Raw genomic sequence first — 26,537 nt, forward strand, 5'->3', positions numbered from 1 at the left:
AAATTCTTGCAATCACAATTTTTCTTATTTAATTGTTTATATTAATAAATACAATAAATATAGCAGAGAACGATAAATACATTTTATTCGTCGTTGATATTCAATTGACATTGCATACAAAAATAGGGCATGGTATTTATCAACAAAAGTCGAACATATACGTGTATATACATGTATGTGTCAATATAACATCTGTCTGTTATGTTGGTCCATGCAATTATGGCATATTTTACGTTTTTATTTATTTGTTTTACTATTTAAAACGAAATCTAAGACACAAACTGTAAAATTTGTACTTTAATAGATTTTTTTGTGAATAAATGTCTCAATAAACACTTAACCACGTTAAATTATAAAAAATTGTAAATTATACATATTGTTATCTAAAAGAATTGTTATCTAAAAAAATCTCACAGTGTTCAATATGTTTACAATTGTATATATTATATACTAATATGCGATTGTTAGTGCGCATGTACTTTACTCATATTGTACTCATATTTTTTAAAACATGATGACAAAAATAGACACAGATGCAGGCTCATATGCTACTCAAAACACAGACATATTATGATATCTTGAAACTGTTTGCAAAAAATGTCATTATGAGTATACATGAATATGCTTAAATTAATATAATTACTCACATTTTGCATTATATGTATATAACTTGCACTCATAATACCTATCATCATAATATGATTGCAATACATTTTAATCATATCAAAGGTTTTTGGATAATGCATTTAACTTCGATTAATTGCAAAGCATTTATTATATGTCGCATTATAAATTGTCTAACGATATGTGTTATGGACTTCAACATCTAAAAAAATGAATTAAACATGAATATAAAGACGACATGTAAACAAAAATCTAATTATAAATTAAAAAATGAGAGATTGCACATTTCTCTTCTTCCTATACATATTTAGTGTAATATATTGATTCTTTGTAAATTTAGAAATATATTAATAACTTAAAATTATTAGAAGTAATAAATAAGTAATTTTTAACCTTTGTAATTGTTATTGCGAATGGTCTTACAGACATGTATTCTGATAGATTATCAATAACACGATACCCGGGGAAATGCTTTTGTGTGTAAAAACATCCTGCATTTTCAAAATTATTCGGGACTCTGTAAACAATTAAATTATTACTTTAATCATTATAAAAATTTATATAATAAAAAATTATATTGGAAGCGTATAATAAAAAAAGAAAGATTATCGAGAAATAATGATAATGTCGAATCTAATATATATCTGTACTTACAATTTTGATTTCCAAAATATACAGAATCCATCTTCAATATATAGTACATCGCAACGTAGACCAAGTCTTCTAGCCACGCTATGAAATATTGTATTTACAATGATATCTTCACCAACTTTACTTTGTAAAACCTGTGCCAGTTATAATACACGACAAATTAATCAAAGCGAGAGAATATTAAAAACAACATATAACGTATACATATATGGCCCATAATTACATGTATTATAATCAATAATAACTTACATAATCTATACACAAATATTTGATATCTTCGGGTGAAAATGGGGGGGGATACGTGCTCGAATGTAGAAGGTGCGAAATATATATTCTTGGAGTGTATCCATAATATGCGTACTTTCTGTGTCATTCCATCGATTATCTTCGATATTGTTGGTTTTCCAATAGGAAAAAGTTTTATCAGACGTGGAGAATATCGAATGGTTCGGATGCTTCTCTCTGAGACGATTCCGTACCTCTTGTGCGATTGTATCCAATGATGCACTTACATTCGTGTAACATACATCTTGAATATATTTTGCCGCAAAAGTACATGTTTCTTCCAAAAGCTGTTCTCCTTCAGGTTTCTTTCTATATCTGTCCAACTCATTTCCTATCGAGGATAGCTTCGCATAGTGAGACATTTCTATATTGCAAAAACTTTCGATTGATTTGCGATCCCTAAAAAATGTATATTGAAGCATTAACTAATGATTAAATACATTAAATTGTAATAATAGTTGCATTATAATATATATGAAAGTCCTACTGTGGAAATTGTGTTAACAAGCATTTAATCTCTTCAATATAAAACATATATTTCAGCGCATTTATAGGCTCACGTTCAGGATAAAGTCGATTTAAACGATTTACATATTCATCGATATTACCACTGAATTTCTTTACCTTATCATTGAATTTCAATACAGTATGAATTGAGTTATCGAAGTAATTTTAATTTGATTTATTCTTGAAATAATAATCATAAAAAAGAATGTAAGATAAATAATTTCGCAATTGTGTCGCAGAATTAATACCTATTGTAACAAAGTTTAGGTTTTCTTTTTTTTCTTTCTCCGTAAGACTTTCATATTTTTTCTTTGCATAGGGCCATCTAAAATACGACCATAAAATATTGTAATAAATTTTTGATAATGATATTTAGTGTTGTGTCAAGATTAATTTATAAATTAGCTGGATAAAGATGAGATAAAAGTATGTAAATTTATCTTAGATAGGATAAAGATGATTTTGTACTAAGTATATCTAGATAAAAGATATAATTATATGACGATTTATTTTATTTAATTGTTTAGATAATAATATTTAGGACTGCTTCTGTACACACAGTTATATAAGAAATATAAAGATACAAAAATATATGTATTCATATTTTCATTTATAAATTTTTATCGTTTTACTGTCTGCTTTAAGTATTTTAATGTGCTATGATTCGAAACCAAAATTATATGAAAATTATTCTAGATAAATAATATAGTAAAGGTAGTACTTTTTTTTATCTACTTGTAAAATGCAGATATAAAGATAATACATATTTTTATTATCTATTTGCAAATAAGATGACGCCACAGTTCTGTGTATAGATTAAGTTTTTTTTTAATATTTTGTAGAACAATTTTTTCGAAAGCATATTTACAAACAATGTCGACTGTGCTTATATATGTCACTTGGCATGTTTTTACTTTTATAAAGATTTTATTGTGATTTTAATGCTATTATATGAAAAAGGACCGATAGAAACATATCAAATCTGTCTGTTTCTATCACGAATATATATCATATATATAATTTTTATATTTAAAAATGCAATTAACTATATTGAAGAATACACATTATAATAAATAAACAAAGTTACTTTTATGTTGTATTTTTAATAATTAAATCTAAAAAAAAATTATTGAATGACTGAATATTCTTCGACCGATATATATATAGGCTAATTAATATATATTTAATTAATTACACAACGTTGCATATAATTTTTGGCCTTCTCAAGTGTTACTGTTAAATGTGCGAAAGACCAAAATTATATGGTCCAAACACCGTGGTCGAAACGTTGTGTGATTAATTAAATATACATCAATTGACGAATGTCGGTTGAAGAATATTTGGTCTTAATTTTTGACAACCGAAAATTAAGAATTCTTATCAGTATATTATATTTAACGTTTACATTCTATATATATATTTATATATGTATAAGTATATTATATATCTATATATTGTATATAACGGTAGAGTTTGCCAAAATTATTGAGCAATAGAAAAAATGAAAGCGAATAATTTAATATGCAACATAAATGCAACATACCTAATTTTTCTAATATTTTGTATTTATTATATATTTATAATATACGTTTTTCGCAGAAGTGATATACATTGTGCGACAGGCGTTAATGAGACAAAATAACAAAAAAATTTACAAATCACAAGAATTACCTCTGAAATAACTTTTTTTCCAAGAACTTGTTATATGTGGTTGCTGCATAACGAAATTTCGTGCACACGCATCGAAAGTTGATGATATCCTCAATAGTGATAACATTATAGCCGAGAATGACGTCTATGATCTCTTCTGGTAAGCACGTTATCTTACAATCAGACATTATGAGAAACAAAACACAAAAAAGGAATGTAAATTAAAGTGATTGCATTAAACTATTCGCGTAATTAATTTTTTGCTTTTCGCAGTACACGAAATGAGTTTGCCGATTACAAAGAGCACAGATGTGTGTTTGATGTATACGAGAGACGTTTTCCACGATACAGACGGTCTGTTCTTTATTATGAAATGTGACCCCAAATTTTAAAGCCTTTTTGCTTGTTTTCACTAAGATATAGGTATAAGAACTTGCCACAGCATGCGCAGAAAATGTAATTTAGAACTAGGAAATTTACCATTTTTTCTTATGCGCTTGAAAGATAAAACGTGGTAAATAATTCATTTATTATTTTTTTATTATTATTATTTACTTATTTATTGTTCTTTATTTAAGATTAATTTAAATAATATATTTTTACAAATTTATTAGTTATATTAAATTTTATTAATTTTCATGTATTTATATTATGTATTATTTAAGCTTACAATAATTAAAATAATATTATTTCAAATTATCATGAATTTTATTAAATTCTACCAATAATATTTATGTATTTATATTCTACAATTATAAACTCCAGTGCTGTGCATTGTCAAATTATCTCGATAAGAGAGAAGGGGTAAGAGAGAGATTTATATTTTTCACTTTTTAAATCTTTACATATAAAATTCTCGACTTACAGTACAAATATTTAATAATTGATGTATGCACATAGTTTATATAAGAATATTCTACAATTTTATTTAGTTTTATTCGCGCGTATATACGGGGTGTATATATTCTAGAAATTTAAACTATAACAATTTAAAAACTCCATGGATTAAATGCAAATTCAAAATGAACAGACTATGCGAACTCAACGCGGATGTTTGTGAATAAATCTCAATTCGAGATTTTAGTTCTTATCTCTTTAAAAAGATGTAGAAAAAGCAAAATATATCGGTCTAGAAGTTGCAGAATCGGGAACTTAGGAGTTAAAATAGATATTCTAAAATTAAGAACCAAGTTGATATTTATTTTTAAATAATATTATTGTTAGCACTATGTTAAACAAATTTCGTGCCTCGTGCACAATTATAAGACATAGGAGAAAAATTAATTTTTATTATCTAAAACACAAACCTTCGCGTTCGGCTCGCATTCCTTGTTTATTACGAGACTAACTTTCTTATTCATTAAGTATATTTGTTCATTTATTTTTCAAAAGTTTATATTAATCATTAAAGAAAAACTAAATAGTAATATTTATATTAATCGGTTTTTCACTTACTCCTTTGGTAGCATTTGGAGATATGCAGAGATATTATGAAGTTGAAATAAATATCATTAATTTAAAAGAATTATTTATCTTATTAAATTAGTCGCAAATCTTGCGTTTCAGAATGACCTTAAATGTGTTTTATACCCAAGTGTGGAGTATATTTGTTGTTCTAAGCATGTGTGTTTGAATTATGTTTTTTTATATTTTCAGATATATATAAAAAATTTAGGTATAAGTCTTTGTATTGTAAATTATCTGAATTTAACATATTTCCTGATATAGAATAAGAAGCCCGCACACTTGAAACATTATGTATAAATTTCTTTATGCTTTATTTTTATATGATATATCACAGATGTATCGATAGATGATAGGATGAAATTTTTATCACAGATATCGCATGCTCCACGTTGTTTATTATACCTTTTAAAATAATGCCACATCCATCGAAGAGATATTCTGCATAAATGATACGATGAAAACATTCTTTGTTTATAGTTATATTAAACTTTGTTATGATTTTTATTCCATTAAATTTATGTTCTTTTTTTGACTGTCTAACGAAATTAGTTAAAATATTTCAATTCACATCATGATAAATGCGCCGCATATTAAAATCAAAGAATGAATTTATAAATTTAAAAAATACAGCGCAGACATTGAATATAATGTTTAGATTATAAATTTTAATTTAATCAAATTTGTTTATATTTATTTCAATTTATATATACGAATATTTATATCGTTACGACATTATTTATACTATGAAATATATTTCAATCTTTCTTCCTCTTTCCTTCTCTGTTTATCTTTCTTTCTTTTTAATAAATAATGTACAAATTTTAAGAATTTCGACAATTTTATGTAGTTTACTCTCGCGTATATACGGGGTGTAAACTATTATATAACGTGACGTAGAGGATTATATATTATTTAAATCGCTCGATCACTCAAGAAACATATTTGTAAAATTAATAAATGTATTTTTGAAAAATAAAATACAAGATGAGTGTCTTAACAGAAGTTTCAAAGAAGAAACGGAAATTAAAGTGTTACATTTTAATGACATTAAATGTGTTCTGTGCTTAAATGCGGAGTACATTTGCTGTCTCATCATTAAGCATGTATTTTTTAATTATGGGTTTTTTATATTTTCAGATATATAAAAAAAATTTTTTTTTTGATAAATCTTTGTACAATTACCACATATTAATATATTTTAATTTATATTTAACGTTGTTCGTTATATTTCTTAAAATAATGTCTCATCCATTGAAGAGATCTTCTACATAAAAGGAAGATATAACTTGTTGGAATTAGTCAAATTTTAAAGTCTTGCTTGATTCTTCCACAAATTTTTAAAATCTGCAATTATCATCAAAATATCATACAAAATCTAATATCATTAATACGATTTTATTGTCTTCTTCAACACAAAAGTATTATATATACATCAAAATATAAAAATCATTGTCTTTTATTAACATGTGTTTTTACTTATACAAATGCAACACTATCGATTATACAAGTTTCAAAATAATAGATATTAACAAATGGGAAATTTTAATTATGTCATATTTTGTATATACTTAAAAGTGTTAAAAAACGTTATCAAACGAATTAATTTTTTTATTTTAAGATTTATTAATTCTTCTGCACCAATTCAAATTGTTGCAGTCACAAAATTTTCTTACTTTATTATTTATATTATCTAATACAATAAATATCGCAGAAAAATAATAGATATATTTTATTCATCGTTGATTCTCAATTGCCGAACATGTATGTATCTATGTATATGTCAATAACATCCTATTATCTATTATGTTGGTCCGAATCTGTAGATTGATCTGTAGGTGGATTAGATATTATGATAATTTCCATAGCATATTTCACGTTTTCATTTATGTGTTATATTATTTAAAATAAGACAGAAACTGTAAAATTTTTACTTTGATTGATTTTTTGTGAATAAATGTTTCAATAAACACTTAAAACACGTAAAATTATAGAAAATTGTAAATTATACATAATTGTTATCTGAAAATATCTCACAATGCTCTTTATTTTTACAATGGTATATGTTATATACTAATATGCTAGTGCGCGTATGTTTTTACACTTTACATTTCAGTTTGACTAATCCCAAATTGAATATTTTATGTTCTTTTATAAACCTTTTAACTAAAGTTCTTATCATGGACCAGATCTAAAAAAGTTAATTAAACATGAATAAAGATTAAATGTAAACAAGGATTTAATTATAAATTAAAAAATGAGAGATGTACATTTCTCTTCTTACTGTACACATATAATGTAATTTATTAATTGCTTGTCAATTTACAAGCATATTAAAATAACTTAAAATTAATAGAAGTAAAAAATGAGTTTCAACCTGTTCAGTTCCTATTTTGCTGACGTCATTATATGTTTTATAAGACTCGTAATCTTGTAGATCATCATGAAGACAATTCGGAAATTTCTCGTCTTTTATGTAAAAACATCTTGCATTTTCTAAATTATTCGTGACGCTGTAAACAAATAAAATATTACCTTAATCATATGAAAATTTTTATAATAAAAAATTATATATGTATGCGTATAATAAAAAAAGAAAGATTATCGAGAAATAATGATAATGTCAATTGTAATATATATTTATACTTACAATTTTGGTTTCCAAAATATATAGCATCGTTGAAAATAAAGTATCATTGCATCGCAACGTAAACCAAGTCTTCTAGCCAGGCTATGAAGTATTGTATATAAAATGATATGTGGACCAACTTTACTTTGTAAAACCTGTGCCAGGTATAATACAAAATAAATTAATCAAAGCGAGACAATATTAAAAACAACATATAACGTATACATATATGGCTCATAATTATATATATTATAATCTATAACAACTTACATAATCTATACACAAACATTTGATATCTTCGGGTACGGACCTACATACTCGAAAATTTAAAGTGCCAAATATATATTCTTGAAGTATATCCATAATCTGCGTACTTTCTGTTTTGTCCCAATGATTATCTTCGATATTGTTGGTTTTCCAATAAGAAAAAGTTTTATTAGACGTGGAGAATATCGAATGGTTCGGATGCTTTTCTCTGAGACGATTCCGTACTTCTTGTGCGATTGTATCCAATGATGCACTTACATTCGTGTAACATACATCTTCTCGAACTTGAATATATTTTGACATGAAAGTACACGTTTCTTCCAAAAGTTGTTCTTTTTCTAGTTTATCTCTATATCTGTCCAACTCATTTCGTATCGAGGATAACTTTTCATAGTGAGACATTTCTATATTGCAATATCTTTCGATTGATTTGCGATCAATTCCTCTAAAAAATTTATATATATTGAATTATTAACTAATGAATAAATACATTAAATTGTAATAATAGTAGCATTATAATATATATGAAGATTTTACTGTTGAAATGGTGTTAACAAGCATTTAATCTCCTCAATATAAAACATATATTGCAGCTCATTTATAAGCTTATTTGTAGGCTCAAGAAAAAGTATATTTTTATGCTTTACATGTACATTGATTTTACTCGAGAATTTTATTACATCATCGAATTTAATTATATTATTGATTGAGCCATTGAAATAATTTTTGTTTGATCTATTATTGTAAAAATAATCGTAAAAAAGAATTAGAGACAAATAATTTTGCAATTGTGTCGCAGAATTAATGCCTATAGTAAAAAAGTTTAGGTTTTCTTCTTTTTCTTTTTTCGTAAGACTTTCATACCTTTTCTTCGCATAGGGCCATCTAAAATACGACCATAAAATATTGTAATAAATTTTTGATAATGATACTTAGTGTTGTGTCAAGAATTATTTAAAAGTATCTGAATAAAGATGAGATAAAAGTATGATAAATTCATCTTAGATAAGATAACGATGATTTTGTTTTAAGTATATTTAGTTAAAAGATATAATTATATGACGATTTATTTAGATAATTGTTTAGATAATAATATTTAAGACTGCTTATGTAAACACAGTTATACAAGAAATATAAATTATGAAAAAGATACAACAATATATGTATACATATTTTTATTTATAAATTTTTATCGCTTTATTGTTTGTTTTAAGTATTTTCATGTGCTATGATTCTAAACCAAAATTATCTGAATATTATTTTAGATAAATAATATAGTAATGATAGTACTTTTTTTTATCTACTCGTAAGATGCAGATATAAAGATAATACATATTTTTATTATCTATATGCAGATAAGATGACGCTACAGTTCTTGCATTTAATTTTATTTAGATAACACACAGCAAACTGTGATGATAGTAAAAAATGTGATTGCACAAGTAATTTTTCAAATTAAAAAATTTTTTACAATTTTGTACAATTCAAAGCATGAGTATATATATGTCACTTCTTTTTATATTTTAATCAGAAAAATAAAATATATAATATTTAATTTAAATTTGTAATTTAATTTATACTTTTCAAATTTTGATTCCAATATGTATATTGCATAATTCTATAAGTGTATTCTATATGCAATTAATAAACATTAATGTGCTTATGTGTATGTATGTATAGATTAAGTTTTTTTTAATATTTTGTAGAACAATTTTTTCGAAAGCATATTTACAAACAATGTCGACTGTGCTTATATATATCACTTGGCATGTTTTTTAGTTTTATAAAGATTTTATTGTGATTTCAATGTTATTTATAAAAAAGAACCGATAGAAAAATATCAAATCTGTTTGTTTCTATCACGAATATATATCATATATATATATAATTTTTATATTTAAAAATGCAATTAAATATATTGAAGAATACACATTATAATAAATAAACAAAGTTACTTTTATGTTGTATTTTTGATAATTAAATCTAAAAAAAAATTATTTAATGACTGAATATATTTCGACCGATATACATGTAGGCTAATTAATATTTATTTAATTAATTACACAACGTTTCATATAATTTATGGCTTTCTCAAGTGTTACTGTTAAGCGTGCGAAAGACCATAATTATATCGTCCAAACACCGTGGTCGAAACGGTGTGTGATTAATTAGACAAACATCAATTGGCAAGTATCGGTCGAAAAATATTTGGTCTTTTAATTTTTGACAGCTGAAAATTATGAATTCTTATTACTATATTATTTGATGTTTACATTCCGAACAAACCTATACATGTATATATATATATATATATATATATATATATATATATATGTGTGTGTGTGTATGTATATATGTATATATAACGGTAGAGTTTGTCAAATTTATTATTGAGCAATAAAAGAAATAATTAAGTAAAATAAAATATGATAATAAAATAAATGATTTAAATTTGAGTGATTTAATCATTTAATGAAAGTAAAGTTTTTAATATGCAACATAAATTTTACATACCTAATTTTTCTAATATATACTTTTTTTTAATATACTATATATGTTATATATTATATTATATATCATATTACGAATTGTATTATATTTTTATAAATAATGCAATAAAATTCATAAGCCAATATGCTAATGTAAACTAAAATATCTAAAAAATGAGATTACTTTTCATTACTATAAACTATAAATAAATAAGTTCATTAATTGAATCAGTATAAAGAATAGAATTTGTGCGTTTTGTCTTCTTTTATACATATATATAATCTATTTTTCTCTATCTGTTTACATATTATTTAAGTTTTTATTTTTTTACACTATATATTCAATATTTTTTATTTATTTCATATTTATGATATACGTTCTTCGCAGAAGTGATATACATTGTGCGACAGGCGTTAATGAGACAAAATAACAAAAAGATTTACAAACCACAAGAATTACCTTTGAAATAACTTTTTTTCCAAGAACTTGTCATATTTGGCTGCATAACAAAATTGCTTGCACACGCATCGAAAGTTGATGATATCCTCCATAGTGATAACATTATATCCGAGAATGATGGCTATGATCTCTTCTGGTAAGCTCGTTATCTTACAATCAGACATTATAAGAAGCAAAACACAAGAAAGGATTATAAATAAAAGTGATTGCAATATACTATTCGCGTAATTTATTCCTTGCTTTTCGCAGTACACGAAATGAATCTACCGATTACAAGAGCACAAATGTGTGTTTGATTTATACGAGAGACGTTTCCACACTACAGACGGTCTGTTCTTTATTATGAAATGTGACTTTAAATTTTAAAGTCTTATTGCTTGTTTTCACTAAGATACAGGTATAAGAATTTGTCACGGCATGCGCAGAAAATGTAATTTAGAACTAGCAAATTTACCATTTTTTCCTATGCGCTTGATATTTAAGTTTAATTAAAATAATATCATTGAAATTATTATTTTAGTAAATTTTACTAATTTTCATATATTTATATTTTACACTTTACGATTCTAGTGCTGTGCATTGTGTCGACTTTTTTTTTAATTTGGAGTTGTAATAATTTTGCGAAAATCATGCATGAGAGAGAAATATGGATCGCAAATAATATGAGTTTGGAACAAAAATGAAAAAGTATTTTTACTTAACGCGTGACGTTTGTTTTCGTTTAAACGCACAAAACTTAACAAACTTTGGCACAGCCAATTTAGATGCCCATATGTATTACCAAACATTTCAATGTCTAAATAATGTTCTAGCGATATAATTCATATAAATATTTTTATTGTAAATCGAGAATTTTATTTTAGCTGAGAATTTTATCTGTAAATATTTGAAAAATGTAAATCTCTCTTTCTTTTCATTTTGTATCGAAAATATTTTATAAAATTTTATATAAATTAATAATTGTATATAGTAAAAATGGTACATGATAAATGTAATGAATATATTAAATTAATGTAACACTTTAGTTTAAGTGTCTTTCAAACTTTTATTAGAACACTCGAACCTTCTATTTTATTTTTCAAAAATAAATTTATTAATTTTACAATAATGTTTCTTCAGTAATCGATTTATAATTCTCTATATCACGTTATGCAATAGTTTTCACTCCGTATATACGCGCGAGTAAAACCACAAAATTGTCGAATATTCTTCAAATATGTACATTATTTATTAAAAAGAAAGAAAGATAGACAGGGAGGGAGAGAGAAAGAAAGATTGAAATATATTTTATAGTATAAATAATGTAACAATACTAATAATTTGTATAAATATTCGTATTTATAAATTGACATTTAGGAGCGCACTCCGTACGTGCTGCGTGCGATGACCTTGGCCGTCTCGCCGCGCTGATAGATGACAGCGCGCGACTGCGCAGTTCGCGTCGAGCTACCCCCGTGGTCGGACGCTCTCATGCGCGTTGCGCGTTCTCTCGCATCTGTCATCGTGTATTTCGTCGCGAGTCGAGTGATAGACGCGTGCGGAAGTATGGGACACGCTTGACGATTACTATGTCGATCGAATCGCGATCGGAACGATGTGAAAATACGTCGCGGGTTTCGTTAATAAAGTTGGAAGAAAACTTTTTCAAACGCGACGTATGCGCCGCGCATTGTAGTCAGTGTTCTCAACAGTGCAACCGGAAAGTGCGCGAATAGCTGTCAGTGGTGCCACATGTCAAACGTGAAAATCGCGCAGTCGCGAAAAGAAGCGAGAAAGTCGTTCGTCGTTGAGTGAAGCTTTTTTCAAGCTACGCAAATGCGTAATGCATCGCGAGTGTATATGTGTATTGTGCGTCGGAATAAATGATTGTCTACAAGGATACATCGACAATTGTCGCGGCGGAGCCCGGAATAATTTCAGAAATTGGACGCTTCCTCGCAGGTAGGAATAAGTGAAGTTTGCCGCGAATTTCGTCGACTGAAGCGACACCTTATCACTGCTAAAACGCAGTCGCGATAAAGACGTGCCGAGTGAAAACGAGAAAGAATATCACATATATTTATGATTTCGCGAAGGACTGAGAAGCGGCGCGTACGTATTAATAAAACTAATTAAAACTATTGAAAATAAATATTGTTTGCGAGCGAGTATAAAATCGGAAATATATATCAGAAAAGGAGTCATTAAATTTGTTGGCAGACTCGTTTCCAAATACTCTATAATCGCTGCAAAACATGTTGACAATCTCACCGTGGATTTGCGCGAACCCGAGAATCGCGTGTTTAGTGTATTTTCGTAAATTCTTCGCCGAGAATGAAGGTTTTTTTCACCGAGTCGTAAAATTTTGAAACGATACGTGTGTATCGCGTCGCGAGTGAGCTTGAGTTTGTGCGAATAGAGTGTGAAGAGAGAATCGGCGATAAGCGGTAGGATTCGTGGCCGAGCTCGGGCTGCTTCTGAGAATTAAGCGAGTCGAGGGTAAGCTTGAATTTCTTATTGGAATCACAATTATTATGTCTTTGTTGCTGTTAGTCTTCGATTTTTCACGTTTTCCGATCAAGATAAATTTTCTGCGGCATTTCTCGTAAAATATTTTATAAACCAAATAAATTATAGTGGCGTTCGTCAATTTAGATATTTCGAAATGCTTTTTTGTGGATTTTTAAGATTTAACATTTTCTTTATTCAAATATAATTAATATTTAATATGACTTCGACAGAGAATCATCGTAAGAAAGAGATTAAATGTTTCATATACAGAGAAAATAATTTTATATACTTACATTCTATTTTTCATTTTACTTAAAAGTGTCTCATGAAAGGATTTTTTAAATAATTAATTAAGTAATATTGCTATCGACAAATGCCGTAAATATTATTGCACTGTTAAATATTAAATATACAATCGAATTCAAAATGGCTATTCTTTTTTTATTACTAGTTTGTAATTTTTTCTTTATTGAGCACAAGTACTTAATTTAATATTTATTTGTTTAATTTTGTTTTATTAATTTAATTAAACTTGTTCAAACTTAATTGAATATTTAGTTGTTTAATTTTTATTTTAAAAATTAATTTTATTCTTTGATTTTATTACGCATTTATCGCAATATAAAATAGAAGTGTTTCTTTAATTAATTTTATTAGATAATCAATGAAGGAAAGGTAGAATAGAATGAAATAAAAATATTAACAAGGGGTTTGACGCAAATATTAATTAAAGTTGTTTTCACCGCATCATTATATACGGCACGTTTATTATTCTTATTAGTATTATTATTACAAAGTCTATACATTCTTTTCATCTATAGTTTAGAATGTTTGATTATTAATGATGCGATTAATTACACATTTCTTTCGCAACGAGCATTCGATGTATATATATATACATATACAAAAAATATATATATATATATATATTTCGATAAAATTTCGTACGATTACGCATTTGTCTGTTATTTGTATAAATTGTCTATGTGTGGTAAGTACAAAATACACTTTGACTTTTTTTTACGTATTATGTGTAGTCGATCTGTACAACTGTTCGACTGGATTGAATATCTGACAAACAGATATTCGCATTTAATCTTTGGCAGCTCTAATTTGTCTTTTCTTTCGATATAGATAATATCAATATAAATAATGAGATCGAGAAAGAGAACACGTGCGCATAATTATCTTGATAATAATAAATATAAATATATAAGTGAAGATAAATATATTTATATCGCATCAGTTTAAGTTGATCATAAAATAGTCGAATAAAGATAAATTTAATAATTAAAAAATTTAGAAAGCGTAATTTCGAATGTAAATCCTTGGTAAATAATTCTTTATATTTAACAGTATAAAATTATATAGAAATATTTAAAAATATACACATAATCGCAAAATTACATATGAAATATGTCCATACATAATTAGATAAAAGTGCTTCTTATATGTATTTATATAAATTTATATATATATATATATATATATATATATATATATTTAAATATATATGTTTCATATATAATTTATATATAAATTTATATAATTATGTATAAAAATGAACATATTTCATATATAATTGTACGATTATATGTATAATTATACAATTATTTATATATCATTATATATAAAAAATTTTTACCGGGTTTCCGTACTGACATATAATCTCGAAAAGCTTTATAAAATCTTTAGTATTTTTTTTATTACGTTTCGCGCAACATATATATCGGAAAACTTGTCAGGAATTGAACGAAATATGTACAGATCTTTCGGGTGGGCTATAAACTTTGGATAATATATTTTAAATATATCCCGAGGGTATGACAAATAATCTACGCTCTTCAAACGTCTATAATACTGTTCCGCTTCTTCTCGACGTCCACGGAATCAATCGTTGCCGAGGCTGCCGACTAGACCTCTCAATCCTCCACCGCCGACTTGACCGATCGCTTTGAGCTTCTCTTGCATCTGCGCCAGAATCTCTTGCATCCTTTGTATCTGTGAATCGCGAATCGTCAGTTGATACAGTGCGATTGATATTTAGGAAAATCATTTTTGTCAAAATTAAATTGGAACAGGATTGGGTAATTTCCAAACGGAAAGAATCGCAACGTTCAAATTAAATAGGAATTTTATAAATAAGTTGCACTGTGAAAAAAATTTATTAACTTGACTAAATCTTTCAAGTAAATATTATTTTGTTAATTGAACATATATATATAAAAATATTTAAATAAAATATAATATATTAAATTTATAACAAAACATATTATATATTAGTATTTATGTCAAATATGTATTTCGTGTTAGACTTAATATATTATATTTAATTTAAATATTTGTATATGTTGAATTAACAACATAATATATATTTAGTTGAAAGGTTTATAGTCAAGTTAACACATTTTTTTCAATGTGGCTTTTATTAATCTTGCTTACTTGAAAATGTTCTTTTTTTATTAATATTATTATTAAATTATATCAGGGTTGGGTAAGTTCATGATTTTTTAAAATTAACAATAAGTTAATTTAGTTGATGATTTTTTAAATTAACAATAAGTTAAAGTTAGTTGCTTATAAAATTAATTTAATTAAGTTGCCTGACGAAAAAATTAACTCATTGTCAGTTAGAGTAAAGTTAAAATTAAATTAACTGAAATTAAATCAAAAGTTATTTTTAAAAACATTATTTATATTAAATTAGAATTTTGTTTGTTAATATTTTTAAAATTTATAATAACTAATAAATAAATTTTGATTTTGATATAGAAATATAGTTTTTATTGTAAATTATAATTATTGACAAATGAACAAAAATTAATGATACTTTAATTTAAAAATATATTATAACTTACAAAAAACAATAATGATATTCAGAGATTAAAAACTTAACTTGGGAAAAAAGTTAATAAGTTTAAGGTCAAAAATAACTAGTTGAAGTTAAAAATTAATACATTATAAATTAACTAAGCTAAGTTTAAAGTTATTAACTTTTTTTAAAACTTTTAACTAATTATTACCCAACTCTGAATTGGAAATATATTATCTTTAATTGTACACTGAAAAAACTAGTTAACTTGACTAAACCTTTCAACAAAATATTATTTTGTTAATTGAACACATAGACACATTTAAAATAAATATAACGTTAATATAAATCTAACAAAACGTAAATTTTATTTAAATACTAATATATGTTCAATTAACGAAATAGTAATTTAGTTGAAAGGTTTAGTCAAATAAATAAATTTCTTTCTAGTGTATAAATGACGAAATTCAAAAATTATTTTCTAATTATACAGGATGTTAAAAACTTATATCGACACAAGGAGAAAGAAGACTTCAAAATTAACATTTTTTATTAATACTAATTTTCTCTATAATGTTTAATTTTGATAGGTACCTGTACTACATATGAAATACGAGTTTGTGACTTTTTAGTTTATCATCTGTAATAAAGTTATTGGAGGACTTTTGATCATTTACTGTAAAAAGAGAAAATTATTTTTATGCATTTGTTGAACATATATTAATATTTAAATCAAATACACGTTTTTTATATTTAATGTTACATTTCATATTTAACAACATATTTAATGTTACATATTGTAACATATTTAATGTTACAAATATAAAACTCAGTATAAATAAACATGTAGAGAAAAATAGTATTAACCAAAGATTTTGAAGTCTTTTTTTCAATTTATCGGTTTAATTTTTTAATATTTTGTATAATTAATTATATAAATAATTATATATTTAAATTAAATAAACTAATAATATCGTTCCTACTTCTGCGTCCTTCTGTAAAAGAATACTGTTCTCGAAATGCGGTCCGGAATCTCTCTTCAATTTACTATAAAGAGAAAAAACAACAAGCGTATTTATCCTCGATTCTCCGAAAGGGAGATTGTAAAGATTAGTAAATGCAATTAAAGAATAAGTGACAGGAAGATAATATATCATGCACTCTTTGACTATAGAAAATATCTATTTTACATTATTCAATTTTTCTTGAAAGGATTAATGCAAAACTAATTTTCGATTTAATTATCATACGTCAGAATAATCGTACAGACTATGCGAACTCAACGCGGATGTTTGTGAATAAATCTCAATTCGAGTTTTTAATTCTTATGTTTTTCTCTGATCCCCCTACAAAGATGTAGAAAAGCAAAATATATCGGTCCAGAAGTTGCTGAATCGGGAACTTAGGAATTAAAATAGAGATTCTAAAATTGAGAACCAAGTTGTGATTTATTCCTAAATAATCTTATTGTTAGCACTATGCTAAGCAAATTTCGTGCCTCGTGCACAATTATAAGACATAGGGGAAAAATTAATTTTTATTATCTAAAACACAAACCTTCGCGTTCGGCTCGCATACCCGTGTTTATTTCGAGACTAACTTTCTTATTCATTAAGTATATTTGTTCATTTATTTTTCAAAAGTTTATATTAATCACTAAAGAAAAACTAAATAGTAATATTTATATTTATCGGTTTTTCACTTACTTCTTTGGTAGCATTTGGAGAGGTGCAGAGATATTATGAAGTTGAAATAAATATCATTAATTTAAAAGAATTATTTATCTTATTAAAATTGTCGCAAATCTTGCGTTTCAGAATGACCTTAAATGTGTTTTATATCCAAGTGTGGAGTATATTTGCTGTTCTAAGTATGTGTGTTTCAATTATGTTTTTTTATATTTTCAGATACATAAAATATTTTGGTGTAAGTCTTTCTACAATTATCTGATTTTAATATATTTTCTGATATAGAATAAAAAGGCCCCACACTTGAAACATTATGTATAAATTTCTTTATGCTTTATTCTTATATGATATATCACAGATGTATCGATAGATAATAAGATGAAATTTTTATCACAGATATCGCATGCTCCACGTTGTTTGTTATACCTTTTAAAATAATGCCACATCCATCAAAGAGATTCTCTGCATAAATGATACGATGAAAACATTCTTCGTTAATAGTTATGTTAAACTTTGTTATGATTTTTATTCCATTAAATTTATGTTCTTCCTTAGATTGTCAACGATTGTCGAACGAAATTAGTTAAAATATTTCACATCATGATAAATGCGCCACATAATAAAATCAAAGAATAAATTTATAAATTTAAAAAATACAGCACAGACATTTAAATGAATGTTCAGATTTTTAATTTCAATTTAATTAAATTTATTTAAACTTAATCCAATTTATAAATACATATTTTTGTACGAATTATTAGTATCGTTACGACATTATTTATACTATGAAATATATTTCAATATTTCTTCCCCTCTCCCTTTCTGTTTATTTTTCATTCTTTTTAATAAATAATGTGTAAATTTTAAGAATTTCAACAATTTTATGTAATTTACTCGCGCGTATATACGGGGTGTAAACTATTATATAATGTGATGTAGAGGATTGTATATTGTTTAAATCGCTCGATCACTGAAGAAACATATTTGTAAAATTAATAAATTTATTTTTGAAAAATAAAATACAAGATGAGTGTCCTAACAGAAGTTTCAAAGAAACGGAAATTAAAGTGTTACATTTTAATGACATTAAATGTGTTCTGTGCTCAAATGCGGAGTACATTTGCTGTCTCATGACTAAGCATGTGTTTCTCAATTATGTATTTTTTATTTTTTCATATAATATAAAAAATTTTGGTATAAGTCTTTGTACAATTACCACATTTAAATAAATTTTAATATATAGTTAACGTTGTTCGTTATATTTCTTAAAATAATGCCTCATCCATTGAAGAGATTTTCTACATAAAAGGAAGATATAACTTGTTGGAATTAGTCAAATTTTAAAGTCTTGCTTGAATCTTGCACGAAGTTTTAAAATCTGCAATTATCATACAATATGTCATACAAAATCTAATATCATTAATACGTTTTTATTGTCTTCTTCAACACAAAAGTATTATATATATTTCAAAATATAATAATCACTGTCTTTTATTAATATACCTGTTTTTACTTATACAAATGCAACACTATCGTTTATAAAAGTTTCAAAATATTAGATATTAATAAATGGTAAATTTTAATTAGGTCATATTTTTCATATACTTAAAGTAATAAAAAGAAGTTTATAAATTAATTAATTTTTATAAATTTTTAAATATATAAATTTTACTGCACTAAGTCAAATTCTTGCAATCACAATTTTTCTTATTTTATTGTTTATATTAATAAATACAATAAATATAGCAGAGAACGATAAATACATTTTATTCGTCGTTGATATTCAATTGACATTGCATACAAAAATAGGGCATGGTATTTATCTACAAAAGTCGAAAATATATATGTATATACATGTATATGCGTCAATATAACATCTGTCTATTATGTTGGTCTATGCAACTACGGCATATTTTACGTTTTTATTTATTTGTTCTACTATTTAAAACGAAATCTAAAACATAAACTGTAAAATTTGTACTTTAATTGATTTTTTTTATGAATAAATGTCTCAATAAACACTTAACCACGTTAAATTATAAAAAATTGTAAATTATACATATTGTTATCTAAAAGAAATTCACAAAGTTCAATATTTTTACAATTGTATATATATTATATATTAATATGCGATTGTTAGTGCGCGTATGTTCTTTACATATTACAATTAATTCGGATTAATCGCAAAGCTTTTATTTTATGTTCCGCTATAAAATCTACAACGGTATTTTTTGTTAAACCAACATCTAAAAAATTAATTAAACATGGATAAAGATAACATGTAAACAAAGATCTAATTATAAATTAAAAAATAAGAGGTTCTACATTTCTCTTCTTTCTATATACATATAGTGAATAAATGTCTTACTAAACACTTAAACACGTTAAATTATAGAAAATTGTAAATTATACATAATTGTTATCTGAAAATATCTCACAATGCTCTTTATTTTACGATGATATATTCACTTTGACTAATCCCAAATCGATAATTGTATGTCCGCTTATAATCATTTCAACAAAAGATTTTATCGTATCCAACATCTAAAAAAGTTAATTAAACATGAATAAAGATTAAATGTATACAAGGATCTAATTATAAATTAAGAAATGAGAGATGTACATTTTTCTTCTTTCTATATACACATATAATGTAATTTATTAATTCCTTGTCAATTTACAAGCATATTTATAACTAAAAATTAATAGAAATAATAAATAAGTTTTAACCTCTCCAATTGTTATTGCGGTGACGTCACATGTTTTAAAACACATGTAATGTAGTAGAGAATCACGAAGACAATTCGGGTAATTCTGGTTTACTATGCGAAAACATCGTGCATTTTCTAAATTATTCGTGACGCTGTAAACAATTAAAATATTACCTTAATCATATGAAAATTTTTATAATAAAAAATTATATATGTATGCGTATAATAAAAAAAGAAAGATAATCGAAAAATAATGATAATGTCGAATCTAATATATATCTATACTTACAATTCTGGTTTCCAAAATATACAGCAGCAAGACCAAATATCTATTAGATCGCAACGTAGACCAAGTTTTCTAGCCACGCTATGAAATATTGTATATAAAATGATATCCGGACCAACTTTACTTTGTAAAACCTGTGCCAGGTATAATACAGAATAAATTAATCAAGGCGAGAGAATATTAAAAACAACATATAACGTATACATATATGGCCCATAATTATATATATTATAATCTATAATAACTTACATAATCTATACACAACCATTTGATATCTTCGGGTACATATGAGGAGATATGTGCTCGAAAGTTCAAGATGCCAAATATATATTCCTGAAGTGTATCCATAATCTGCGTACTCTCTGTTTTGTCCCAATGATTATCTTCGATATTGTTGGTTTTCCAATAAGAAAAAGTTTCTTCAGACGTGGAGAATATCGAATGGTTCGGATGCTTCTCTCTTAGACGATTCAGTACCTCTTGTGCGATTGTATCCAATGATGCACTTACATTCGTGTAACATACATCTTTTCGAGGTTGAATTTGTTGTGCTATGAAAGTACATGTTTCTTCCAAAAGCTGTTCTCTTTCAGGTTTATCTCTATATCTGTCCAACTCATTTCGTATCGACGATAGCTTCTCATAGTGAGACATTTCTATATTGCAAAATTTTTGGATTGAATTGCGATCTCTAAAAAATGTATATTGAAGCATTAACTAATGATTAAATACATTAAAATGTAATAATAGTAGCATTATAATATATATGAAGATCCTACTGTGGAAAATGTGTTAACAAGTATTTAATCTCCTCAATATAAAACATATATTTCAGCTCATCTATAGGCTCATGTATACGTTCAAAATTAATTTCATTTTCTATCAATAAATCTACATAATCATCGATATTACCACTGAATTCTCTTGCAAAATTTTGCAATTTCAATACATTTTCAATTGAGTTTTCGAAGTAATTTTGATTCGATCCATTATTGTAATAATAATCATAAAAAAGAATTTGAGACAAATAATTTCGCACATGTGTCGCAGAATTTATGCCTATTGTAACAAAGTTTATGTATTTTTTCTTTTTTTTTTCCGTAAGACTTTCATATCTTTTCTTCGCATAGGGCCATCTAAAATACGACCATAAATTATTGTAATAAATTTTTGATAATGATACTTAGTGTTGTGTCAAGATTAATTTATAAATTAGCTGGATAAAGCTGAGATAAAAGTATGTAAATTAATCTTAGATAGGATAAAAATGATTTTGCTTTAAGTATAATTAGATAAAAGATATAATTATGACGATTTATTTAGATGATCGTGTAGATAATAATATTTAAGACTGCTTATGTAAACACAGTTATACAAGAAATATAAGTTACGAAAAAGATACAACAATATATATATTCATATTTTTATCGCTTTCTTGTTTACTTTAAGTATTTCAATGTGCTATGATTCTAAATCAAAGTTATCTGAAAATTATTTTAAATAAATAATATAGTAAATGTAGTACTTTTTTGTATTTATTTGTAAGATGCAGATATAAAGATAATACATATTTTTATTATTTATATGTAGATAAGATAACGCCATAGTTCTTCCATTTAAGTTTATTTAGATAACACACAGCAAACTTTGATGATAGTAAACAATGTGATTGCACAAGTAATTTTTCAAATTAATAAATTTTTAAAAGTATACAATTCGAAGCATGAGTATATATATGTCACTTTTTTTTATACTTTAATCAGAAAAAGAAGATATATAATAGTCAATTTTAATTTGTAATTTAATTCATATTCTCTCTGCTCTCTCTCTTTTCAAATTTTGATTCCAATATGTATATTGCATAATTCTATAAGTTTATTCTATATGCAATTAATAAACATTAATGTGCTTATGTGTATGTATATTTAGATTAAGTTTTTTTTTTTAATATTTTGTAGAACAATATTTTCGAAAGCAACATATTTACAAACAATGTCGACGGTGTTTATATGTATATGTCACTTGGCATGTTTTTACTTTTATAAAAATTTTTTTGTAATTTCAATGTCATTTATAAAAAAGAACCGATAGAACAATGTCAAATGTGTTTGCTTCTATCACAAATATATATCATTAATATAATTTTTATATTTAAAAATGCAATTAAATATATTGAACAATACACATTATAATAAATAAATCAAGTCACTTTCACGTTGCATTTTTAATAATTAAATCTAAAAAAAAATTATTTAATGACTGAATATTTTTCGACCGATATGCATATAAACTACTTAATATTTATTTAATTAATTACACAACGTTTCATATAATTTTAGACCTTCTCAAGTGTTACTGTTGTTGTGTGCCTCGGGAGAGACACTTAAGGGTCGCGCCAAATTGGGATGGGAATCCGGGGCGTCAGGACTTGTCGGGTGTTTGTAGAAAATGCACTACACTTTTTGTATTAAAATTCTTTATTCAACTTCAACCACTTGGTCTTTATTTTATTTCACTATTAATACACTGAAGCTTTATCGTGTGTGCGGCACTGACTTTCTATTACTCCGCGTATCGCGCACAACTGCGAGTCGATGCTAAGTGCGCGCGCGGTTAGCGAGATCGTGGTTAGAGCGATTATTTGTGTCTGCGACTGAGCGAGCTGTCGCGTCTCTACTCTCTTTTTATATCGTTGTTTTTGGAGTTTTTCCCGATCGGAAGGGGTGCCTGGCAACAGGTTTCCCCGGTCGAGAATCTAGGTGCAAGCGAAGCAGATTCAAAGTCCTTCTGCTTTGCCTGCACGTTGACCAATTTCTGTTCCGCGTATATCTCGCATTGTATGCGTTTTTAACGCGGTCATTATCTGTCGTAATTCTGATTTCGCGTATACCTCGCATCGTATGCGTTTTTTAACGCGGTCAGTGTCTGTCGTAATTGCGGATGCAATACGAGTACCCATTTCTTAATATTAGTTAACTTTTAATAGTTATATCTATTGTATATCTTTGGGGGATATAACACTGTTAAGTTTGCAAAGGACCAAAATTATATGGTCGAAACACCGTGGTCAAAACATTGTGTGATTAATTAAATAAACATCAATTGACGAATGTCGGTTGAAAAATATTTGGTTTATTAATTTATGACAGTCGAAAATTAAGAATTCTTCTCAGTATATTATATTTAACGTTTACATTCCATATATATATATATATATATATATGTATATGTATATGTGTATTATATATGAATATATATAACGGTAGAGTTTGCCAAAATTATTGAGCAATAGAAAAAATGAAAGCGAATAATTTAATATGCAACATAAATGCAACATACCTAATTTTTCTAATATTTTGTATTTATTACATATTTATAATAAACGTTCTTCGCAGAAGTGATAATCATTATGCGACAAGCGTTAATGAGACGAAATAACAAAAAGATTTACAACCCACAAGAATTACCTTTGAGATAACTTTTTTTCCAAGAACTTGTTATATGTGGTTGCTGCATAACGAAATTGCTGGCACACGCATCGAAAGTTAATGATATCCTCAATAGTGATAACATTATATCCGAGAATGATGGTTATTATCTCCTCTGGTAAGCACGTTATCTTATAATCAGACATTATAAGAAACAAAACACAAGGAAGGAATATAAATTAAAGTGATTGCAAAATACTATTCGCGTAATTAATTCCTTGCTTTTCGCAGTACGAAATGAGTGCCGATTACAAAGAACACAAATGTGTATTTGATGTACACGAGAAACGTTTCCACACTACAGACGGTCTGTTCTTTATTATGAAATGTGACCCCAAATTTTAAAGTTTTATTGTTTTTTTTACCTAGATACAGGTATAAGGATTTGTCACGGCATGCGCAGAAAATGTAATTAAAAACTAGCAAAAATTACCACTTTTTTTATGCACTTGAAAGATAGAACGTGGTAAATAATTTATTTATTAATTATTCTTTATTATTACTATTTATTTATGTATTGTTCTTTATTTAAGCTTAATTAAAATAATATATTTTTCCAAATTTATCAGTTATTTCAAATGTTATTAATTTTCATGTATTTGTATTATTTATTATTTAAGCTTAATTAATAGTACATTGTGTATCAAGTGCGGAAAGTTGGCTATTGGATACGAGGGCGGGTGAGCGCACGAGCCGAAGGCGAGTGCGTTCATCTGCTCTCGTATCCAATAGCCAATTCCGCACGTGGTACACATACTATTTTGTATTACAAGTGCATAGAAGAGTTGTGTGCGTGTGCCTGTGTGTGTGTGTGTGTGTGTGTGTGTACCACACGAGTGCGGGTGGGCGCACGAGCCGAAGGCGAGTGCGTTTACCCGCACGAGTGGTGGTATTTAAAAAAAAAATACTGTTAATAATTAAATACTGTAATTAATTTGTTAAGAAAAGATAAATTGTGAATTTTATTTATAAATTATTTGAAAAATGAGTAGGTTGGAACAAATTGTATTCGAGATTGAGTAAAGGTTATGTAAAGAGTTAGTAGAAAGGGAAATTAAATGTAGGAAGTATTCATTATGGTATTGAATGTATATAAAAATATTGTAATTATTAAGTTGGATAAAGATTTATTAAATATATGAAAATTAAATAGTAATTATGAAGTGTACATAGAATAGATTTATAATTATATAGAGTTGAATATATAAAATAATGAGTTATTTCTAATTTATTTTTTGTTTAAAGCAAATTATTGCTATGGAATTTTCGACGAGCGAAAACGAACTAACACCTCTTTCCCTTCCTGGGAATGTTGTATTTATCATTTTTGGAAGACGTATTTATTGCAGTTATTTTATATAGTATAAGTTGAATGGATTTTATATAAAAGAAATACATAATCATGTGAAAATTGAGAAATAAATTGTTAAAGCTTTTTCAAAAAAAAAAAAGGAAAAATTTGAATGGAAATATATAATATATTATATTATAAGTATAAGTATATTATAAGTAATTAAAAAGAATATTTGCAATTATATTACAAGCAGAATAATAAATTTGATACATCATGTTTTAAAAAGAAATTGTTTTTTATTATAAAGTAAAGAAATGAAAAAAAAAATATTAGTTTTCTTTTGGTGGTGAAGTTATTGTGAGATTGGCGTAATTAGTTATTGAGAATGTAATACTTTTTAGTTTGGAGGCAGACAATATTTCAGTTAAGTTCTTGTTGATATTTTGTTGATCTATAGTGTCAGTTTGAGTGTTTGTAGGTTCATTTTCTTTGTCGTTTTGTATGCAGTTTGTAGATGTGGATGGTTGTGCTTGGTCGTAAATTGTTTTTGCTGATTGAAAAGTTGGAAAGTTATTATTTGTTATCGTGGTTGTGATTTGATTGGAAATATTCTTTTTATTAGTAAAGGAGTTGTCCACATATCCTTCAGCTACTGCGTTGGATTTCCATCCTCCGTGTCGTTTTAGTGTGAGTATGTCTGCTCCAGAGTCTGCCAAGATCGTGGCAGAAGTACGACGGAATG

At 26.2% G+C, this 26,537-nt stretch overlaps 1 protein-coding gene and 1 long non-coding RNA gene across 2 annotated transcripts; both read right to left on the reverse strand.

Annotated features, from left to right (window-relative positions):
- Window positions 1-60: 60 nt before the first annotated feature.
- Window positions 61-24,985, reverse strand: LOC114939321 (uncharacterized). The gene is made up of 6 exons (XM_085489651.1): window positions 24,481-24,985; window positions 21,793-22,149; window positions 21,263-21,704; window positions 1,279-1,409; window positions 1,018-1,141; window positions 61-826 (listed from the first exon to the last, which is right to left on the reverse strand). The coding sequence occupies exons 1-6, from the start codon at window positions 24,645-24,647 to the stop codon at window positions 719-721; spliced, it is 1,329 nt and encodes a 442-aa protein (XP_085345777.1). The 5' UTR covers window positions 24,648-24,985; the 3' UTR covers window positions 61-718.
- On the reverse strand, window positions 19,768-20,714 carry LOC114939326 (uncharacterized). Its single transcript, XR_014926385.1, has 2 exons — window positions 20,455-20,714; window positions 19,768-20,262 (listed from the first exon to the last, which is right to left on the reverse strand). It is a non-coding gene; the product is annotated as an uncharacterized LOC114939326 (long non-coding RNA).
- Window positions 24,986-26,537: the final 1,552 nt, after the last annotated feature.

This window comes from Nylanderia fulva, unplaced genomic scaffold, assembly GCF_048542155.1.
Source record: "Nylanderia fulva isolate GAGA-0341 unplaced genomic scaffold, ASM4854215v1 Scaffold9, whole genome shotgun sequence".
NCBI lineage: Eukaryota > Metazoa > Arthropoda > Insecta > Hymenoptera > Formicidae > Nylanderia > Nylanderia fulva.